The sequence below is a fragment of the Fonsecaea nubica genome (genome assembly GCF_001646965.1).
Source record: "Fonsecaea nubica strain CBS 269.64 chromosome Unknown Scaff117, whole genome shotgun sequence".
Taxonomy (NCBI): Eukaryota; Fungi; Ascomycota; class Eurotiomycetes; order Chaetothyriales; family Herpotrichiellaceae; genus Fonsecaea; species Fonsecaea nubica.
The window spans coordinates 35,248-54,673 of NW_019173790.1; the positions used below are offsets into that span (position 1 = coordinate 35,248).

At 53.0% G+C, this 19,426-nt stretch overlaps 7 protein-coding genes across 7 annotated transcripts; 4 read left to right on the plus strand and 3 right to left on the minus strand.

Annotated features, from left to right (window-relative positions):
• Positions 1–336: 336 nt before the first annotated feature.
• On the plus strand, positions 337–2,236 carry AYO20_10634 (hypothetical protein; the record flags this gene model as incomplete). The annotated part of the gene is made up of 5 exons (XM_022648890.1): positions 337–435; positions 494–568; positions 623–987; positions 1,051–1,453; positions 1,508–2,236. The coding sequence occupies 5 exons, from the start codon at positions 337–339 to the stop codon at positions 2,234–2,236; spliced, it is 1,671 nt and encodes a 556-aa protein (XP_022495127.1).
• A 488-nt stretch (positions 2,237–2,724) lies between these two features.
• AYO20_10635 (hypothetical protein) lies at positions 2,725–4,818 on the plus strand (the record flags this gene model as incomplete). Its single annotated transcript, XM_022648891.1, has 1 exon — positions 2,725–4,818. One exon carries the CDS (start codon positions 2,725–2,727, stop codon positions 4,816–4,818), a length of 2,094 nt encoding a protein of 697 aa, XP_022495128.1.
• A 566-nt stretch (positions 4,819–5,384) lies between these two features.
• AYO20_10636 (hypothetical protein) lies at positions 5,385–8,435 on the minus strand (the record flags this gene model as incomplete). Its single annotated transcript, XM_022648892.1, has 4 exons — positions 5,385–7,039; positions 7,091–7,238; positions 7,681–7,921; positions 7,972–8,435. 4 exons carry the CDS (start codon positions 8,433–8,435, stop codon positions 5,385–5,387), a joined length of 2,508 nt encoding a protein of 835 aa, XP_022495129.1.
• A 1,611-nt stretch (positions 8,436–10,046) lies between these two features.
• On the plus strand, positions 10,047–11,966 carry AYO20_10637 (hypothetical protein; the record flags this gene model as incomplete). Its single annotated transcript, XM_022648893.1, has 5 exons — positions 10,047–10,167; positions 10,233–11,047; positions 11,105–11,251; positions 11,309–11,688; positions 11,765–11,966. The coding sequence occupies 5 exons, from the start codon at positions 10,047–10,049 to the stop codon at positions 11,964–11,966; spliced, it is 1,665 nt and encodes a 554-aa protein (XP_022495130.1).
• Positions 11,967–13,024: 1,058 nt separating this feature from the next.
• On the minus strand, positions 13,025–14,779 carry AYO20_10638 (hypothetical protein; the record flags this gene model as incomplete). Its single annotated transcript, XM_022648894.1, has 3 exons — positions 13,025–14,292; positions 14,346–14,651; positions 14,704–14,779. The coding sequence occupies 3 exons, from the start codon at positions 14,777–14,779 to the stop codon at positions 13,025–13,027; spliced, it is 1,650 nt and encodes a 549-aa protein (XP_022495131.1).
• Positions 14,780–16,226: 1,447 nt separating this feature from the next.
• AYO20_10639 (hypothetical protein) lies at positions 16,227–17,810 on the minus strand (the record flags this gene model as incomplete). Its single annotated transcript, XM_022648895.1, has 1 exon — positions 16,227–17,810. One exon carries the CDS (start codon positions 17,808–17,810, stop codon positions 16,227–16,229), a length of 1,584 nt encoding a protein of 527 aa, XP_022495132.1.
• Positions 17,811–18,305: 495 nt separating this feature from the next.
• On the plus strand, positions 18,306–19,266 carry AYO20_10640 (hypothetical protein; the record flags this gene model as incomplete). Its single annotated transcript, XM_022648896.1, has 2 exons — positions 18,306–18,687; positions 18,824–19,266. The coding sequence occupies 2 exons, from the start codon at positions 18,306–18,308 to the stop codon at positions 19,264–19,266; spliced, it is 825 nt and encodes a 274-aa protein (XP_022495133.1).
• Between the last annotated feature and the right edge of the window lie 160 nt (positions 19,267–19,426).

Genomic DNA, 19,426 nt, shown 5'->3' on the forward strand with positions numbered 1-19,426 from the left:
TGTGAGTGTGCCCGCGGATTTTGGCACGGTAGGGCTCTGTGACTCTACGAGGTAATGATGAACCGAGAAAAAGGTAACTGGACAGAGTAGAGCAATTGATTGATGTTTCCCTTGCACGAAAGAGTGACGAAGATTGCGGGATGTCTGCCATCAACCCAAGTGTGGGGGTTGTTGGCATGTTCATAGACAGCCTCGTCACCTCCAGTTTCAGCCTTACGCTGACGTACTGCTGTCGTCTACCGCCGAATTGGTAGAGAGAAACGGTGACTCTCCGAACAACGTCGAATTGTGATAATTCTCCAACAGCCCAATGCTTTGACATGCGAATTCTTTCTCATGGAGGCCGAGCCAGTAAAAGGCTCCAAGGAACCCTCTGAGCCGTCAAAGACAAATCTCAGTGCGGAGGAAAGTAAGAAGGCGGCCGTCCTAATTCAGGTCGGGATTCTCTCGCCATCTCCCCTCTCGAACTGCCAATGGTTGACCCGCGCCCCAGAAAACCTACAGAGGTCACCGTGCGCGTCGCCAACTTAATGGGTTTGGCTTGGATGCCTCTACGCGGTGGTATGAGGTTAGTCACGACCCGTTAGTCGTGCTGCAGCCCTGACCGAGACAAACGTGACAGGCGGTGCGAGACGCCCAATTCAAAGCACACACGTCCCCCCAACCGCCGTCCTCTTCTCTCCATGACACAGACACGGCCCAGGGCACCACATCTCCTGCGAGGCTAAAATGGAGTCGAGCCGCCGAGGTTGCTCGCAGGGCCGGCGCCGACGATCGTTCCCCCTCCGTCTCAGACTTCTCCTCCGATGAAGATACTCAAAGCGCCGTGGACTCTGTCGCAGATATGACCCAAGAAGAGAGGGAAGCGGCCAGAAGGAAACGAGCCGAGGCCAATGTCATGAGGAAGAAGACTGCCAAGATGATGGATTTACAATATTTCCTTGAGATGGTCGACCAAAAACATCGTTATGGGAGTAATCTGCGAAAGTGAGTGGCTCTTCTACCCGGACTGTTGGATCACTTTACCACAAGCTCACGCTACTTTCTCAGATACCATGCATATTGGAAGACACAAGACACCGATCAAAACTTCTTTTACTGGCTCGACCAAGGCGATGGCAAGAATGTGGACCTCCCAGAGTGTAGCCGGGAACGGCTTGACAAGGAGCAAGTGCGATATCTGTCACGCGAAGAACGTCTAAATTATCTCGTCAAGGTCAATGAAAAAGGATTGCTTGTCTGGGCCAAGAATGGTGAACTTGTTTGGACCAAGGATGAACTTTTCAAAGATAGCGTCAATGGGATCGTCCCCATAGATGACTCGGCGCCGAAATGGAGGTATAACGTGCCACCGCCAGGCACGAGTGAATCCGAGGGCAGCTCTTCGGATGAATCAGAGGATGAAGACGAAAATACGGCGGGTGATGAAGGGGAAAGATACGTCAACGAAGAAGTATGTGTCTCCTTCAATCACTTTGACTCCTAAACGTTGCTGATCAGAGACCAGTTCCATCGAGCCAGAGGGTTGTCCAAGGTCAAGCATGTCAGTGCAGCAGTGTTGTTCAACCACATGATCAGAACAAGCCTGAAGAAAGGACATAAGTGGATATTCGTCTGCGATACTTCGTTTCGACTGTACATTGGGTACAAGCAGTCAGGGGCGTTCCAGCATTCATCATTCTTACACGGTGCACGTATCCTGGCGGCAGGGTTGATCAAAGTCAAACATGGGCAATTGAGACGGCTGTCGCCCTTGAGCGGGCATTATCGGCCACCGGCGGCGAATTTTCGAGCCTTTGTGCACAGCCTCCGAGATGAAGGTGTCGACATGTCGCATGTATCCATCTCCCGCAGCTATGCAGTCTTGGTCGGTCTGGAGAGTTACACCAAAACTCGCAAACGCATCAAGGCAGTCAGCGAGAGCGTCGTGCATGAGAAGGATAAGTTGCTCAATCCAGAGAAAGTCGAGATGGAAGAAGAGGCAAAGCGGGACAAGTCTCAGAGCGCGGAGAAGGAGAGGCTGTACCTGGAACGGCAACGCGAGGCTCAGGAACGGGAAGCGCGCGAACGTCGCAAGGCCAAGCGTAGCTTGACGGGAAGATTCTCCAGCGCTTTGGGGAAACTTGGACTTCGCAAAGACAGTAGCGATGATGGCCCAGCGGATGAGCAACTGTCAAAACGGATACCAGGAACAGGGCCGGAAGATGGCGTACCTCCACCAGAAGGCCACCGCTGATGGACACATGCTGGATACGTGTCGTCTATCACAACGAGCACTTGCTTGAGGTTTAAATGTGGGTGACCAAAGAAGGTGGTTATTCCCTTGTGCTCTCTAGCTGTCATAAATTCTCCGAATCCGACGTATTGCTGCGGTCGTGCCTCGGTCACTCACCAATCACAGCGTGCGCCTCACATCAAGCGCAGGCATCAACATTTTCCATTGGGCTCTCCTCAATACCTGCCCACGGCTGGCTGCTACAGGTCCAATTACCACACCTGGGCACCATGCACTATACAGAGTGTGATATAGCGAACGAACTATGACTTCCCTGGTGACGCGAGCACCGGCCGCTGCCAATATCCCTGTCCCACGACGCATACCGCAGCAGGATCAAGATGTCTATATAATGGGCTCCTGATTCTCCTGATCGCCTTGCCTCGCCATTGATGGACTTGTAAGGTTTCCTTGATTCGTTTTGGCTTTTCCACTAATCTCCTCCCGCCATGGCTAAGATCATCATCATCGGAGCTGGCATCTCAGGCCTGAGTACATACCTGTTCCTGCGCAAACACTTGGTGCTCTCCAATCACCGTTCTGCTGCCCGAGCAGAACAACGACAAGAATATGAGATCAAGATCTACGAAGCCCACGACATTCGCCAATCCCACTTCAATGTCTCCTTGGCGAATGCTGCCACGAACCACGACTCGGATGACGAGTCAACCACGAATGCACTCCCAGCAAACGAGGTAGATCCGATTTTCACTCCACAAGCGATCGGGGCTGCAATCGGCATTGCGCGCAACGGACTAGACGTTCTTGCTCGCCTAGACGAAAGTGAGGACCAGCAGGCGGATATTCAGGATCTGCACTCCTGCAGCTTGATTGAGGAAATGGCCGTGCATGGGCATCCGATCGAGCGGTGGGAACTCAGCGCGGCACGAGGTTTCAGACTCGGTGTGGTCGAGCTCGCACGGCCAGGAAATACCGCCGCGCGATCGTCTCTCGACAACCACAAGCAGACAAGAGCTGCGGGCACTGTAGGTCGAAATTCGGGTCCCTACCACGGAATCATGATCGCACGGCAGTCGTGCTGGGAAATCCTCCGCGACCGCGTCTTGAGGGTAGCTCCCGACGTGATCATCCGCAAGAAAGCCGTCGACGTGGTCATCGGTGATGAACAAGCACGTAACGTCGTCAAGTTCGAGGACGGCTCCGAGGAAGAAGCCGACCTTGTCATTGGAGCTGACGGGCTCAGAAGTGTTGTGCGACGGGCGATGTTTCGCAAGAAAGAGGATGAGGGCGAGGGTGAGCGTGAGGGTGTTCATGCGACGACAACTCATGGAGCGTTGAATGCTCGTGAGCAGGAGCCGAACAGCCAGACCAGAGCAGGTTGGCTGCGAAAGATTCTCTCTAACATCCGCATCCAGTTCTTCAACCTTGGAGGCCGTGCAAACCAAAAGGACACTGACTCTGACTACATTTCACCGCACTATGAGGGCCTAGTCGGCGTCGGGGGCTTTGTGCCTTCATCTGTGCTGCAAGCCACCGGCCACAAGCCCGGCAGCATGACCGTGGTGTTTGGGCCGAACGGGTTCTTTGGGTACGGGTACTTGACCTCCTCGTCCACATCATTGCCGCCATCACCGACCTCGTTGCCCAACAACACCACAGATACAGAGACCCCTCCATCGATAGATCCCAACTTGCCGATTCCTGCCCCAGGACCACTGGCAGGGTGGTGGTCCACATGTTCCAGCCCAAACCCATTTCCCTACTCGACTCCTTCATCCAGAATCCCAACATCGTCTTCAGAAAATGTTCCGGACACACATACGAGCACAAGCACAGGCACGAGCGCAGGCGCCGACAAGGATATCGAGCCAAGGACGACCCGCAAATCCACCGACTTCAATAAGCAACTCGCGCTGGCCGCGCTCCTCGACCGACACAGGACCTGGCACAACCCGGCCATCCAGGCGATTTTGTCGTTTGTGCAACAGGACACGGAACAGCAACACCAAGATCACAGTCACGGTCGAGATCACGGTCAAGATCAAGATGAAGATGCAGAGCCACGAACCCAAAACAATCACAATCACAATCACAATGGCTTCCTGACCGGAAAGGCTCTGGACGCAGCATATCCGACATGGACGACGCCCGAGCTGCCGTACTGGTCTCTTCGCGGCCGGGCCGTGCTGGTCGGCGACGCCGCGCACGCGCTGCAGCCGTCGAGCGGGCAAGGGGCGAGCCAGGCGCTCGAGGACGCCGAGGCGCTGGCGCTGTCATTGCGGGAGTATTATCTGGCCACGACAGCGACAGCGATAGCGGCTCCGAATCCGAATCCGAATCCATCCAGTCACACTGACACAGGCTCCAACCCTAACCCTGGCACTGATACCGATACCGATACTACCGGCCCATCTCTCACCACCGCCCTGCGCGCCTTCGAAACCAGCCGCATGCCGCGCGTGCACGCCGTCCGCGTCCGCGCCCAGCGCACCTCGCGCATGAAAGCCGACATGGGCGTGCTGGCGGAGTGGGCCATGTACGCCGCCATCTATCTGGGGTTGTTGTTTCGCAGCAACGAATAAAAACAGACATGTCGTTGGGGGCGGCGTGAAGTGGCGAGGAACAAGTAGGAAGGATGGCGAGGACGAGGATGGAGACAAAAAGGATGGGTCGCGTCGCCTTTAATACTACCTATGTACGTGCCTATACGTACCTATCGTATGGTGGTAGATAGCTAAGGTATGTAGAACGTACATCCTACTTGCAAGTGTGGCGATGGCGACTTAGATCAATCAGACCCTGTCCACCTTCCGGGATAGAAATCCTGCATTCCTCTCCTGAAAACCTAGCACAGACCGAGTCCGTACACTTCTCTGTCTTTGCACAATCGCGAGGCATGTCAATTCGAAAGGAACGAATCTCCTCCGCTAACAATTGGGTGTTAACAGAAGTTTTCATTCCGATGAGGGCGTGTTATCTGCTCTTCCAAGAATTTTCGACTGCATACTACAGGTCTACGACCACCACCAGCTCCAGAACATGTAATCTAACCGTCACCTCGTCATCTTGTCCTTGGCCGTCATGCCTATCCGTATCCATAATACTTCACAATCCGCAGGCATCACATTGCTCAGTCATAACCCACGGTTTACACCGTATCTGCCTTATTCGCTCCCTCCAATTCAGTGGCAAACAGTCCAATACTCTCATCCACATCATCCGACTCAAAATCCCATTCCCAATCGACCCATTCCTCATCGGTGGGTGTGTCTTCCAGCAAGACGGCCTCCGAATAGCGTTCGCTACAGGTGAAGTACCCTTCATCGGGTGAGCCCGAATCAGCCTCATCCTCTGCAAGGCCTCCGTGGCACTGAACCTGGGCATAAAGTACTGAACTCGGAGTCTCGCTAGAACTCGACATATATCTCCTAGAATTGAGACCGACATCATTGCCTGGTGGCTCGGGAAGAGGTAGACCCAATTGGCCACCCACATAGGGTCCTAGCGTATTCAATCCTGCCAACCAGTCCGCCATTCTGAGAACAGCCGATATGTCACTGTCGCGTCTGTTTCTCGCCTCAACAGCTGCAGTTGACAGTGGCCACGCAATGAGTTGGTGCTGGTACAGTCGTGCCGGAACCAGGTCCATGCATGGTGGAATGACAACCTTGATTGCAGCGCCAGGATATGGCCCGTCCGAGGTGATTGTATCATCTCTGCTATCAAAGGATCCTCGAGTGGTCTGCGCTTCGCTGGTACTGCAAGCTCCATGGACAGCTGCCTCTACCGCGTCTGAAATAGACGGGGACCGAGTGGTGTCAACTAGATCTCGAGATGATGGCAACCCTCTGCCTGCTCGCTCCCAACTTCTGGCAGCTTTATTTCCGCTTGGGTGAACAATGTTGTTGACGCTGCAACAAGCAATCAACGCGTGGTCAAGGTTGATCGGAGTTGGCAGTGTGGGAAAGATTAAATTGTCCTCAGATGGTGCGACATCGGGTGGCACACCTATTTCTTTGCTATACGAGACCCTTGGCATGAAAAAATCATGATACCATGGAAAGTCAAGGCCCATGGGAGTAACGAGACTATTTCTGTCGACGTCCGCGATGAGTGAATATTCTTGGTTGGGCCGCGTCAATTCTCGGGAGTCAAGGTCATCGCCTGACGAAAGAACATCGCCATGAGTTGAAGAATCATGGCTGCCGTCCGAGACGTGACTTGCTTCTGCTTTGTGCCGGGAGGATGCAGCCGTGCAAACAGCAAACCCCAAGCTTTCATTACGTTGCATATGTGTACGCTCGTCCAGAGCAGCACCACACACGACGGGCCGGTAACTGGTAAAGTCAGGTTCTGGCTTTTGCTGGCCATGGGCGAACTTGAAGGACGGGACGTTCCAGGTCAACCAAGGATTGTCAGAGGGAGTAATGTATTCGAATTGTGAGCTGTGGTATAGCAATGGACTTGGAATCCTGACATCATTGAGGTAGTCTGAGTGGTATTCTGGCGGACATCGATTCCTTGAAGGCTCCAAATGGCAACTGGGGAGCTGGATGCTTGTGCGTGCCTTTGCGGTCATGAGAATGGGAGGTAGCGGTGAGGGATTTTCAGTGAGGTCTGCTTCAGAGAGGCTTCGCGTTCCCTTTCTCTTGAAGATGACTTTTCCGCCTCCTGTCTTGGGAGATATCGTAGGTGAAGGTCTTGCTAATGCGCCAACGGCAGAGAAGTCGAGCAATGGGCATGGTTCTTCTGCGGCTATGCTTCGATCGGTGATGCTGTCATCGGAAAACCAATACAGGGTTTCTAAAAATAAGAGTCAGCACAGCGTCAGTATCGCGAATACTTCAATCATACCATCATGGTTGATGTCAAGACCGACACGAACATCGGGATCGAGATGGTATCCTCGGTCCTCACAAACATAGTAGCACCTGTCAAGATCCGAGGAGTCCTGTTCACGCAGCTTTCTTCTTTTCGGACCCCGTCGACGGGATGTCTTCAACTGTGGCGGATTCGGCTTAGGAAAGCGTGCCCGGTGTCTGATTCGACGATCTCCACGTGCAGTTCTTCGGTATGTTGACCTCGTAGAAGAAGGAAGTTGAGTAGCCATAGGTACGGTGTGCGCAATAATAAGAATATCCCACGCAATAGATCTTAGGAACGCGTATGAGCTAGGAAAAGGTAATTGAGGAAATGAGGAATGGCAAGTGTGGTAAGTCGGTCAGATGCGAAGCGAGAACAATAACAAAGGGGGAGAGGGACTGTTCAGCTCTTGTCATTCATGGCAGGTGCAAAAACATGAAATTTGTGTACATTCGGAGGCAGTCGCAAAGGGCATTAGTGGAAGGGTACAAGTGGAAAGACATCGTTGAACCCAGAGAAACATTCCAATATCAAACCACACTGCCAGACTGCAATGGAGGCTCATGGGCCTTCCTTTTCACCTTCTCCACCAGCGTCTCATCCTCGTGCTGAGCATTGAGGCCCGTTTCTCTTGCGTGTACCTTTTGTATCCTGCGCAATATCCAAAAGTTATAGCACCCGAAAAGAATCCCTGCCACCCCAACGCAGGATCCTGTCACGATAGCAGTGATTTTCGCCGTCACACTCCATACACCATGCTGGGCAGTATAGACGTTGACGAGAGTTGTGATCAAGCCGGCGACGGAGTTCAGCGTGACTGGTCTATCATCATCCCGTCAGTGTATCCCTGGGAACGCGAGTGAAGATCTCACAGAAAGATGCGGTTTATCAGCCAGACATAGTTCTTGCGCCAACGAAGCCACAGCCAGAGGCATCCCAGAGTCCCAACGACACAGAACGCGCCAGATAGCCACAGCAGACCAATATGCGCAATCGAGTGCACAATTGCGTGAGCAACCTCGTTAGCGTCATCATCGTTGTCGGCATCTTGGAACGCCTTTGAATTCTTGAAAGTTGTAAAGGTACCGGGGACGACGAGAAAGCCCGCGAGCAAAATCCAGGTGAACAGGCTGGCCAGAATATTGTATAGCCGAGGAATTTGATCTAGGTGTAACAGCATCTCCATGTATCGTGTCTGGATAGAAGGGACACGGGTCAGGGTTGGTTTGGAAGACAGCGTTTCGGCGCGGGTCAATACACTGGGCTTGCTTGAGTTTTTGCGCCCAAGGGAAATCGATCCTTTCGTTTTGAGTGGGTTAGGTTCTGTTCGCGCCATTGATGCTGTATGGTGATGTCCTTCCTCCTCCTCAGACTGAATAGTCGAGAGTGATGGTCGAGCAGGATGCTCCCCATCTTTCCTTCTGGACTCGAACATGGTTGATTGAGTACAAGGTAGAGATTATTGCAGGTGGTCAATGGCGAAAGGACTTTCTTGAGTAAAGAGGTATGATCCTGGGCTAAGTAGACAGGCGACTTCACAAACCAAATGGTAGGGGAAAGGAATCAAAATCAAAAGCAACCGGGAGAAACAGCATTTAGGAACAAGATTCTCCATCGCGACGGATACTTGCCTAATAAGACGTCCTTGTATCAAGTTACTCGGCGATGCGATATCAAGGAAAACAGGTCGACCGGTAGTCGCAGAGGTGCGCGAGGTACCATGGTAAAACTGCAGGGTGACGCATTGTCGCAGAATGTATACCAGTGAGGGACTCGATTGACAGCGGACCACGCATCGCTTGTTGAGCAGATCGACAGCCTTGAAGCGAGCGGTTCGCTAGCATGACAAGTCGAGATGGTTGGTTGGGCGTTACTGAAGCTGGAGTGGGAAACAAAAACTTGAAACTTGGATAGATGGCCGCGCAGCAGGGCGCGTCCAAGAGGCGAAGAGACGAATAGGAAAAGTTGCTGTGTCTGACAAAAGCTCTTCATAGAATTTATCGCTTTTTTATGGGTTAACCATCAGGTCAGACAGAAACTGTTCAAATCCGCCTCAACCGTTGCGCCACGGAAAGCCACTTGCACACACCCAAGGTTATTCACCACGCCATGGATGGACGCATTGAATATGATCCAACATCATCTCCTGTTATCTCGAAATCTGCTCGGCATCGAACCAGCCTCTCATCTTCATCCCACGATCCTCAACAAAGCAACCTGAATGGTTCGGGCATGAGAAAAAGAGGATCACCTTATGGCCCTCTGTACCTGAACCTGCGCTTCGTGTGCCTGGCACCACCTGGACGGCACTGCGGGATCCTCAGACGGCTATTCCCAGATCGAGCTTGTCCACCCATCCACCACGCATCTTCTCGCAAACAAGGTCCTCGTTCCCCTGCACGCATCACCTCTCACAACAGACTAATCTCATGCTCGGTACAATATTGATGCCATAACCGTGCAGCTCCTGACTCAAGGTTACCTTCGCGATCCTTCTCCTACTGGCTATACCGAGTCTGTACATGGCCGAGGGCAGCGGACATGGGCTCCCCCCACCCACGTGCTGGCTCGCGTACTGGGATCGATCCAGCCACCGGCATCACCGCTTGGAGCGCTACGATTTGCGGGAACTTTGGGCAACTTGCATGTCGGGGCACAAAGGCACATGTTCACATACTTGAATGTAGTTGGATGGCGCTATATTTGACTGCTGAGCTTGATGGAAGCTTGCCGTCTTGGTGTTGCCTTCCAGGTCGAGCTTGACAGGGCTTACCAGAGCTTGCCAGAGCTTGTCTTGCAGTACATAAAGAAGCCACTTGGACATGCAGAAAATATGTGTCTCCAAGGCCATCTTCTTCTCTGGATTCCGACGAGAAGAAAGAGTCTCGGACTTGCTGACTTGAGTTGCCTGTTTCGAGCGTGACAAGGCTACTTGACCAGTCACAAGATGAAGGTCACTCCGCTTGTGTTGGCGGTACTGGCAAAGGCCATTGAGGCAGCCCCTCAACCTGTCGTTGCCTCGTCAGGTGTTGGTGCTACCACGTCTGACGTCTACCCTCCAGCATCCAGTATGTCCCTCCATCCCTCTTCATCATTACCTCGTAAGAAGAGGTCGCAACTGACGCCTATCTAGCATCGGTCGACCCCTCTCAGTTCCCGCCTGAGTCAGTGGTGCAATTCCCCGGCCCAACAGTGACAGGTCTCGAGCCAGCTGCTGCCCAGACCGCTCCCTTGTACCCGTACAACACTCAAGGGGCTGCCGCCTTTCCTCTGGTTGCTGCTCAGCCTCAGGGATCCAACTCGAGCTCCAAAGTCGACATCACTCGCTTCTGGGGTAACCTGTCGCCCTGGTACTCACTGTCGTCTGCCGACTACGGCTTGCCCAAAGCCAGCCCACTCATTCCAGATGGCTGCTCCATCAACCAAGTCCACCTCCTGTATCGCCACGGTGCTCGGTACCCTACTGGCGGTGCTGCCCCTGCGACATTCGCTTCTAAACTTGCCAATGCCACCAAGGGAGCCGGGTTCCAGGTCTCCGGCGACCTGGCTTTCCTGGCCGACTGGAGCTACAAACTGGGTGCTGAACTCTTGACTCCTTTTGGACGAAGCCAAAACTTCCTCCTCGGATTGTCATACCGACAGTTGTATGGCGAATTGCTCAACAACTTCACTGCTCAAGGAGCTCTCCCTGTCTTCCGCACCGAGTCTCAGGACCGCATGGTCAAGACGGCCGAGAACTTTGCCGCTGGTTTCTTTGGAGTGCCCGAGTATGTAGACCAGGTCAACATTGAGATCCTGGTCGAAACCCCAGGGGTCAACAACTCGGGAGCCCCCTATGAGATCTGCAACAACTCCAACATTGCCAGTCGAGGAAGCATCGGCAGTACTCTCGCAACCAAATTCGCCAACAACGCTTTCAATGCCACCCTGGCCCGTCTGAACTCTCAGGTAATGTTTCTTCCCACTCTTTTCTGAGCTTACATGGTATTAATGGTCGAGCTGTAGGTCTCAGGCAATCTGACCCTGACTCCCACCGATGCTATCGCCATGCTTCAGCTCTGCTCGTACGAGACTGACGCTCTGGGATATTCGGCCTTCTGCCCACTTTTTACGTTGGAGGACTTTGAGAACTACGAATACTACTATGATTTGGTAAGCTCACTCCACCCTGCCCAATGTAGACACAGTGGTCGCCTAACCTTTACTCAGATGTTCTACTACAACAACGGCCCCGGCTCTCCGGTTGCTGCTGCTCAGGGTAAGGGCTACCTCGCCGAGTTTGTCTCTCGATTCACCCACACCTATCCCGCCGCGCTCTCTGCTCTCAACGAGACATTCGACAACAACCCGACGGATTTCCCTCTGAATCAATCCATCTACGCCGACGCGACCCACGAGGTGGTTGTCCTCGACACCCTCACTGCCTTCAACCTTACGGCGCTGTTCAAGGGACCTCCTTTGAGCGGTAGCGGCAACCAGGGGCAGAACAACTTTGTTGCTAGCAAGCTCGTCCCCTTTGCCACTCACTTTACTGCCCAAGTGCTCGAGTGCCCCGCCATGACCCCCACCAAACAGATTCGGTTCATCGTGTAAGTGTTATTTTTCTTTGGCACCAATTTTTTCTGGGCGAAAACATGGGTATCTGACTTTGAGGGTGATAAACAGCAACGACGCCGTCATTCCCGTCTCCGACTCGCACCCGGGGTGCCCTGTCGACCCCAACGGTCTATGCCCCTTTGACAACATGGTCAAGGTGCTCCAGCAGCGCCTCAACGAGATCGACTTCAACTACGACTGCTTTGCCAACTACACGGCCTCGGCAGGTGTCAACTACAACGGCCGAGCGCCCCATGGTGCCACGTCATAGAAGGAAAATGTAAATAGCCTCGATAATGTGTGAAAGTGACCAAGACAAAAGTAATGTGGTGGCGGCGGGCTCGGGTAATGGTTGCTGATGGGCCTAGGGTTCTATATATGGGACACACATTCATAGACCCTGAAAGGTTCACAACAAGCGCAAGTTGACCGATACGGCAGTGCATACCAGAGTACATAGTAGATGTTGAATCAATCATAATGAGCAAAATCAAGGAGTTTGAACTGAACTGAAATGATTTACATATGAGGTATACTATCACGACCGTCCAAATGGTGTGCTTAGTGTATTGCGCGCGAGGGGATAGAGGGCCCGGAGCCAACGAGCCGTTCCGGCTGACGAATATTCAACTGCTTCCATGTATATAAGCTGCTAAGCAGGTGATAGTGATAGACGCTCACTCCATCACCTTGTAATTAGGTACATACATAATGGACTTTCCTGTTTGTAAAACTCCTTTTTTCCTGTTTATAAAACTCCTTTTTATTGTTTTTTATACCGTTGGTTTCTATTCTCTTTATGCATTCCCCAGGGGTTCCCTTCCTGCCTTCCTCCGTATCCGACGCCGTTCACCGTTTCGTTAGAAAAAACAAACAAACAAACAACTGCTCTACTTGTGGAAGTAATACTCGTAGACATGTCCGTGTCAATCAACGTCCCGTGCTCCTGTTCTCCTGCGCCGCGCCAGAAACTCCTCATGTCGTGTTTCTCATGACCTCGCCCGCTCAAATACATGACGCCTAGAAAGGGTGGGCGGATAGATGGATGAACGGTCGTAGAAGTCCATCCCGCCAGAATTCCGTGCCCGTAAACGAACGCCATACCATCACTCCCGCTTCGCGCCACTGACATGACAAAAACCAAGAATCATGTCCCTTCCTTGTAAATACATTACTCCCCAGTCCTGTCAATTCTGACCAGAGGTGACCGTCCGCTCCAGAGCCCGACCCGATTCTAGAAGATGCCAGCCTCCATCAAAACGCCAAATGTGCCGACCGTCTCAAATCCAGCGCTATGCGTTTCTTCTTGTTGCCAGTAAGAACCCAAGATCAGGCATAGGCATATTCGTGGTTGTGGTCACCATTTTCGTCATCCAACACAGTAACATCAACCACGTCCGAAACCCTTTCCCCAGCAGAATTGTCCAAACAAGGCACGATCGACTTGACCACAGTCACCTCGTTGTTCTTCTCCCTCGGAACAAACCACAACTGAAAAACGCCAACGATGGCAACAAACCCAGCAAACCACCACGCCAGACCAGTAAACCCAATATTGGAGCCCCATTCATACAAGAGACCGGCAATCGGCGGCGCCACAGTCCTGCAGGCCGCCCCGGCCGAAGCGGCCAGACCATTGATACGTCCCAGGTAGGCAGGCGATGGACTCGCCTGCTTCAGTAAGATCAAAATTACTGGGTAATCGAGGATCGAGAGGAAGTTGCGGATGGTCAGGCAGGTATAGATGCCCGGGTAGAGCAGGTGTGACGGAAGAAGTGCTAAGTATGGAACAATGAAAAACGCCACTGGATGCAGAATCGTGACAAGAACAAACACGCGCCAAATACCAAGACGCTCGGCGGTAAAGGGGAAAATGACCGCTTGAATGAACAAAGCGATAACGCCGTTGACGGACATGATCACTCCGACATCTCGCGTGGACAGCCCAAGGCCGCCTGGGATATCCACCAGACCACTAGCTGCGATGGATATTTGGTTGACAGCCTTGTCCTGGTAGAATATGGGGAGGAGATGATCATAGCACATCGAATGGTACGTGTAGATCGAGAGAGCAAGCGTCAGCATCACGACCTTTTTAGTAAGCCATTTGGGGGATGTCTTCTCGCTTATAGAGGGCTCGCGCGAGGTCCCGTCGGCGTTGACCTGCCATTGATCATTCTTCTGGACGTCGATCTCATTGAACGTCCCGTACGATTCTTGCCTCAGATCAACGGCATTATCAGCAGTAGCACCTGCGGCAGTGATGATACGGGTTTGTTCGGCGATATTCTGGTAGACGCTGGAGTCGCGCGCACCAGCAAGGTCGGGATGAGTTTCTCTCAAATACAGGTAGCCATTGAGAATGCTAACAAGCATGAGCAAAGCGCAGATGAGGTTCGGGAGAAGCCAAGGAAATTGACCAAAAAGCCCTTGTTTGGAAAAGGCATCTGGGTAGGACGCTGCAGGGTTGGCAAAAATGCCGCCGATTGCAGGTCCAATAATTGTACCAATGGCCCATACGAATGGCATGATGGCATATGCCTTGGGCTCCCATTCTGGTTTGGTCGTGAGCTCTCCGACCATAGTTTGTATCACTCCTATTCATCCGTCAGCTTCCAGCTTTTGATCCATAAGATGGCGAGGTGCGTACCGATGTTTCCATTGAGCGCACCGCCGAGGATTCTCCCGGAAAGAGCCATGGTGAAGCTGGTGGAAAAGCCCACAATCAAAAGTGAAATCATTGTCCCAAAGCAGCCAAAGAGGAGAACTGGCCTTCTTCCGATGCGATCCGAGAGTCCTCCCCATAGTAACGAGCAGAGAGCTTCGGTGAGGGAAAAGGAGGCGATGAGAACGCCGGCCCAAAAGGACGCGTCAGCCATACCGAATTGCTTGACCATCAGCCAGGCATATGGGAAGATGGAGGTAACGGCAACGGGCTCCGCGAGACGACATATTGCTGGCAACGGTGGTCAGCCAGTTGGTCCCTAGAATTAAGGCTGCAAACTCACCTAGAACGAGGAATTGACCGGTCGGGAAGGTATCTTCCGCGGGAGATTGGTTCTTTGCTCGTGTAAGTCCCAACATCCTCGAATATGCCCAATGTCTTACGACCTGTCCTCCTCTCTGCAACGTTAGAGTCACAGCACCAGGCAGTCAATGGAGGATGTGTGATGGCAGGTGAACACAGATGCTACCGTCGAAAGAGAACGATAGGAGTCGACACAACGGTTTTAACGGCAGAATGATGGGCTAGAAAGAAGTGAGAGAAGAGCAGGAAGAGTTGGCAGGAAAGTCAAGAAGAAATTGAAGAGAAGAGAAGAGATCAATAAAGACGGTGAGGTGGAGGCGTGACAGACTGGCAGCCACCAGAATTTGGCTTTGCAATCCGTAGGCGGAGATGCCTTCCGAGTGTTGAAGAAACCGTGGGAAAAAGACACAACACGCGTGTGGAACAGCAATCGAGATTCAAAAATGGGTTTCTGACTGTCATACAACCGAGGAGCACCTCTCACACAACAGAGAAGCTCGAATCCGTGGTCAACATTCAGGCAGTGGCGAGACCTGGCGGTTTCTGCTGCAAGCAACCATGCGATGGGGAAATGAATACATGAACTGTGTGTGATGCATGGCGAGTCAGAAGTGGATTTTTGGTGGCTGCCATTGTGCGAATGACTTGCCATTGTCTGCTCACCGCCCGGAAGAGAGCGGGCGGTGAGTACTGTAGGGATATTTCATTGGTGAAAGGGAAAACAATCGGGCGAGATAGCGGCATCCTGGCGCTGAATGCCACATCGTGATTTGCCCGGAGATCGATCATTTTGTACGCCTGCTGAGCCGCTAGCCGGAGACAAAATGCAGGGCTCGAGGCGGCTGCTAATGTAGGGAAACCAATTCAATTTCACTCACAGTCTTGGTCGGGCCCTTCCAACTACCATCGTTCACCACACACCACCACCGCCAGCGTCCTAAAGCAGGTACAAAATCCAAGAGAGTTCCCCACCGTAGAACACTCGGAGTTGACGGGATTGTTGGACATACGAGTCACAGTATATCAGGTGAGCAAAGTATGTTACATCGAGATCAGCAGGACGGAACTGGTTTTATCGATGTGCACATATTTCATCTAAGCATGTGTCTATGACTAACAGAAAACGACATCGTAGTCCAGACTTGGGATGGATCACTGTTTATCTGAGTGAAGGGTCGTCGTGGAATGTCCCAGACCTCTCACTCCCAGAATTCGTACTTGTACAACTAGGGAAGTGTCCCTCGACTGGACAGCGGGGATGATCAGAGATCCCCATGACTTGTCTGCCGGCAGTATTTTGCTGCATCCCGGACTGTGATGGAGGGGCACGAGAGGTTGTCGCAAAGACCCACGCCGACAGCCGAGACTAACTTCGGGTTAAAGACAGTAAAAAACACCGAAGCACAGCCGGTCAATAGTAATGGCGGATAGACTTTTCCTAATACAGTATAGCACGAGACGTTCCTGAGAGCCTCGTCAATCTCTGTCAGCCTTGTCATCGCTCTATATCACTTCATCCCTTCCTCCCTCCTGGTGCTCCTCCGTCTCTATGGCCTTCTCTTTTCTTTTTTGGAGCCCCAGCTCAGCCTCTCCTCGCAACACCTTGATCAACATCATCGCCCGATCTTGTCCCGCCGCTGTCTCCTTCCCCAAATCATAGACGACATTGACAAGAGCCAATGCAGCCACAAACACACACACGTCGCCTCCGCGAATGCCTCTCCACCATCGACGTTTGACACCAACTTTCCACAGAGAATCGACACTTGTGCGCGCTGCATACAAGGAATTCGCATGACCAGCTGTAGTTTGGTCGAATATTTGGAACATCCCGCCTAAAAACCCGCCGAGGAAAAACCGGAATTTTGGCATCAACGAGCGTGGCAAGATAGCTTGGAACAGACATATACTTCCCCAAGCGGCACCAATCCAGCCAGACACGGCTATCGCGGACCTCAGCACGGCTTCGGACAGCCCGTTGAGCGATGATAGTGGTGCTTTGATGATCTGTCTTAAACGCAGCAGCGCCAGCGCCCCGTAGTACTTGGTAAAGAACTTCGCGAGCTGTGGGAACGAAATCAACATGTGCCTTATGTAGGCCATAAAGCACGACGGGTCCGAAGGGTGGAGAAGCGCACACGATAGATGCTGGATGCCTAGGTGTGCTCGTGATGTGATGGGTGAGATGACGGTATCGATCCCTATCGGCAGCGTCTGCGCTTCATTGGGGTGGAGGATTGGCGACACAAAATTCGGCCATCTTAATTGTGCCATTTGTGCAAGGGCATCCAGAATATTGCCGGATGTCGGCCACACAACCTTTGGTGAGATGCTCGTCGGCCGACGCTGGATATATTCGGGGGTATATCCAAGGACGAATGACCCATATGCTTCGGGAACGCAGTCGCGATCGAACACAAACGCGTGAAATAACTGCCCCTGTGCTAGAGCAAATAATACCCAACTCCCCAGCCAGGACGGCTTGTTCTTGATCAGCGCCGTGTGCTCGATGGCGGCGTATCCCAGTTCGAGAGCTCGACAGCCCACATATATTGCAAGCGTGATCCGGAGCTGGTCCGCAGGACAGATGCCCAGCGCAAAACCCGACAGACTGGCCCCGAGCGCCGGTGCAATGCGGGACGTAAGTGTTGCGTAGATCCGTGGATACCGCTCACGGATATCTCGCACCTTTTCGTGCAGCAGTTGGAGTCTGAGTCTGGCGAAGATGCGATAAAGCGTGGCGTGGAAAAACAGGAGTGATGATAGAGAAAGTGCCATCCTCGATTGTGATGCCACGAGGGGTTTTCTCGAACCGGTGGCTGTTGGGGACCTGCGAGCTGCAAGTCGGCCTAAGATGGCGCTGAGAAGTTTGAGAGAGCCAAAGGTGACCATGAACACTCGCGACGCGGAGCGGAAAGCTGCTGCTCGATGGTCATCGCGGAAAGTGACTGTTTTCGACTCGTTGTCCTGCTTGTCACCTTTCGGACCACGCTGTGTTCGTGCTGACGTTCTCGACAGCAGTCTGCGTAGCAATTCGTACTCTCGCTCATTCACCACCAGTCGTATGGGAAGCTGGTCGATCGCCATGTCGCACCCTCCTATCAGTCCCCCAATGGTCCCTCCGTGAGTTGGCCGAGGCTGACGCGAAGAAGGTGTCCCGCTCCTGGCGAACAGAGCTTCGCGACGTGTTCAACGTTGGCCTTTCAGCCCCGTCGCACCCCTGCGCGGTTGTTCCGAGATCGTGATGCGGCGGACTGCTCGGGGATCTCAGAGTTGGCAGTCGATGAGTACAAATGGCGACGACTGGTTATGATGAGTGAGAGGTTGATGCCAATGACGCGATTGATGTTGGTTTCAATCGAGATGCCTCGGTCTGATATTGACGACAAAGTACGAGCTGACACGTGAACAAAGACGCAGCTCGGCAGCCACGGTTTCTTACTCTGCACTAGCCCTACGCTCAACCATATCGAAGTTCAGATGCAACGCTCCGAACTGACAACCTCGATCGTCCTTGACGTTCCCTTTCCGCAGGTGTGCCTGCGACGAACTATGCCTGCGTCCTCCTGGGCTTTCTAGATCATGAATCCCTTGACTTGCCTCCTCTCCCTCATCAGCCTCTGCCTCATCTTAGTCGAGCCAGTCCTCGGCGCGAAATCGACTGCGACGTCGTTTTGCAAATGCATCTGCTTCAACAACAGCACGATCATTGCGCTGAACCCACCGCCTTCTTCGACGAGCGCCTCCGCCGCGCATAACCTGGCCATCCGATCTCCCCACGCACTGGCAGCGGAAACCTCTGCAGATTCCAGCGACGACTCCGACGGAGGGAACGGGCCCGCGGCTCCCTCGCACCCACACCGTAAACTTGCCTGCGCCGACTGCACGCGGGCGTTTTGTCTCGATTACAACCTGCCGATCTGCAAGGACGCGCGGGAAGAAGATGTCTTTACGACCTGTTTCCGTGTGTTTTCCCCCCTTCACCACGTCTCTTCTGCCCCCTCTCATTTTCATAACTTGGACCGGAACACATGTCTCGCCCTGACTAACTAATTTTGCATTGCTACCAAAAGAACGAGACTCTCTCAAAGACGAAACAGTCGTCGTTATATTTGTCTTCGCCACAGCCGGTCTGTTGGCCTGGGCCGTGGTGAAGCCCTGGATCGATCGAGTGAGGGAAAGAAACACATTTGTGCCGCTGCTGCAGCACGACCGAGGAACGGGCGGCTCGCGACACTATACTTCTACTAGTCCACGCGGGCAAAGAAATTCCAGAGGGACTCCTCGCGCCGGTGGCCTCGGGGTCGGCACAAGAGGAGGGGAACCGGGTGAAGAGGACGACGGTCTTGCCGGCGGGAGTGGACACGGTGACAGTAATGGCAAGCGACCACAACGAGGTGGTGGCCGAGATGTTGGACAATCTTCCACTGCCCACGCCCACGCCCACACCACTTACGATGACGAGAACATGCACGCCGACCAAGATGCAATGGACATAGTCTCCAGCATGCCATCAGGATCCGGCTCCGGCTCTCGCCCTTGACATCTGGCATTTGACGTTTAAAAAAAAAGGCACAAAACACACAAGGCATTCATTTTGTTCCCTTCCATGAGCGAAAGTGCACAAGTGCTGTTTTGCCTTTTGGTCTATTCGCCCATCCATCCGTTCTGACCATGGCAGGAAATATCGCTCGCCTTTCGCT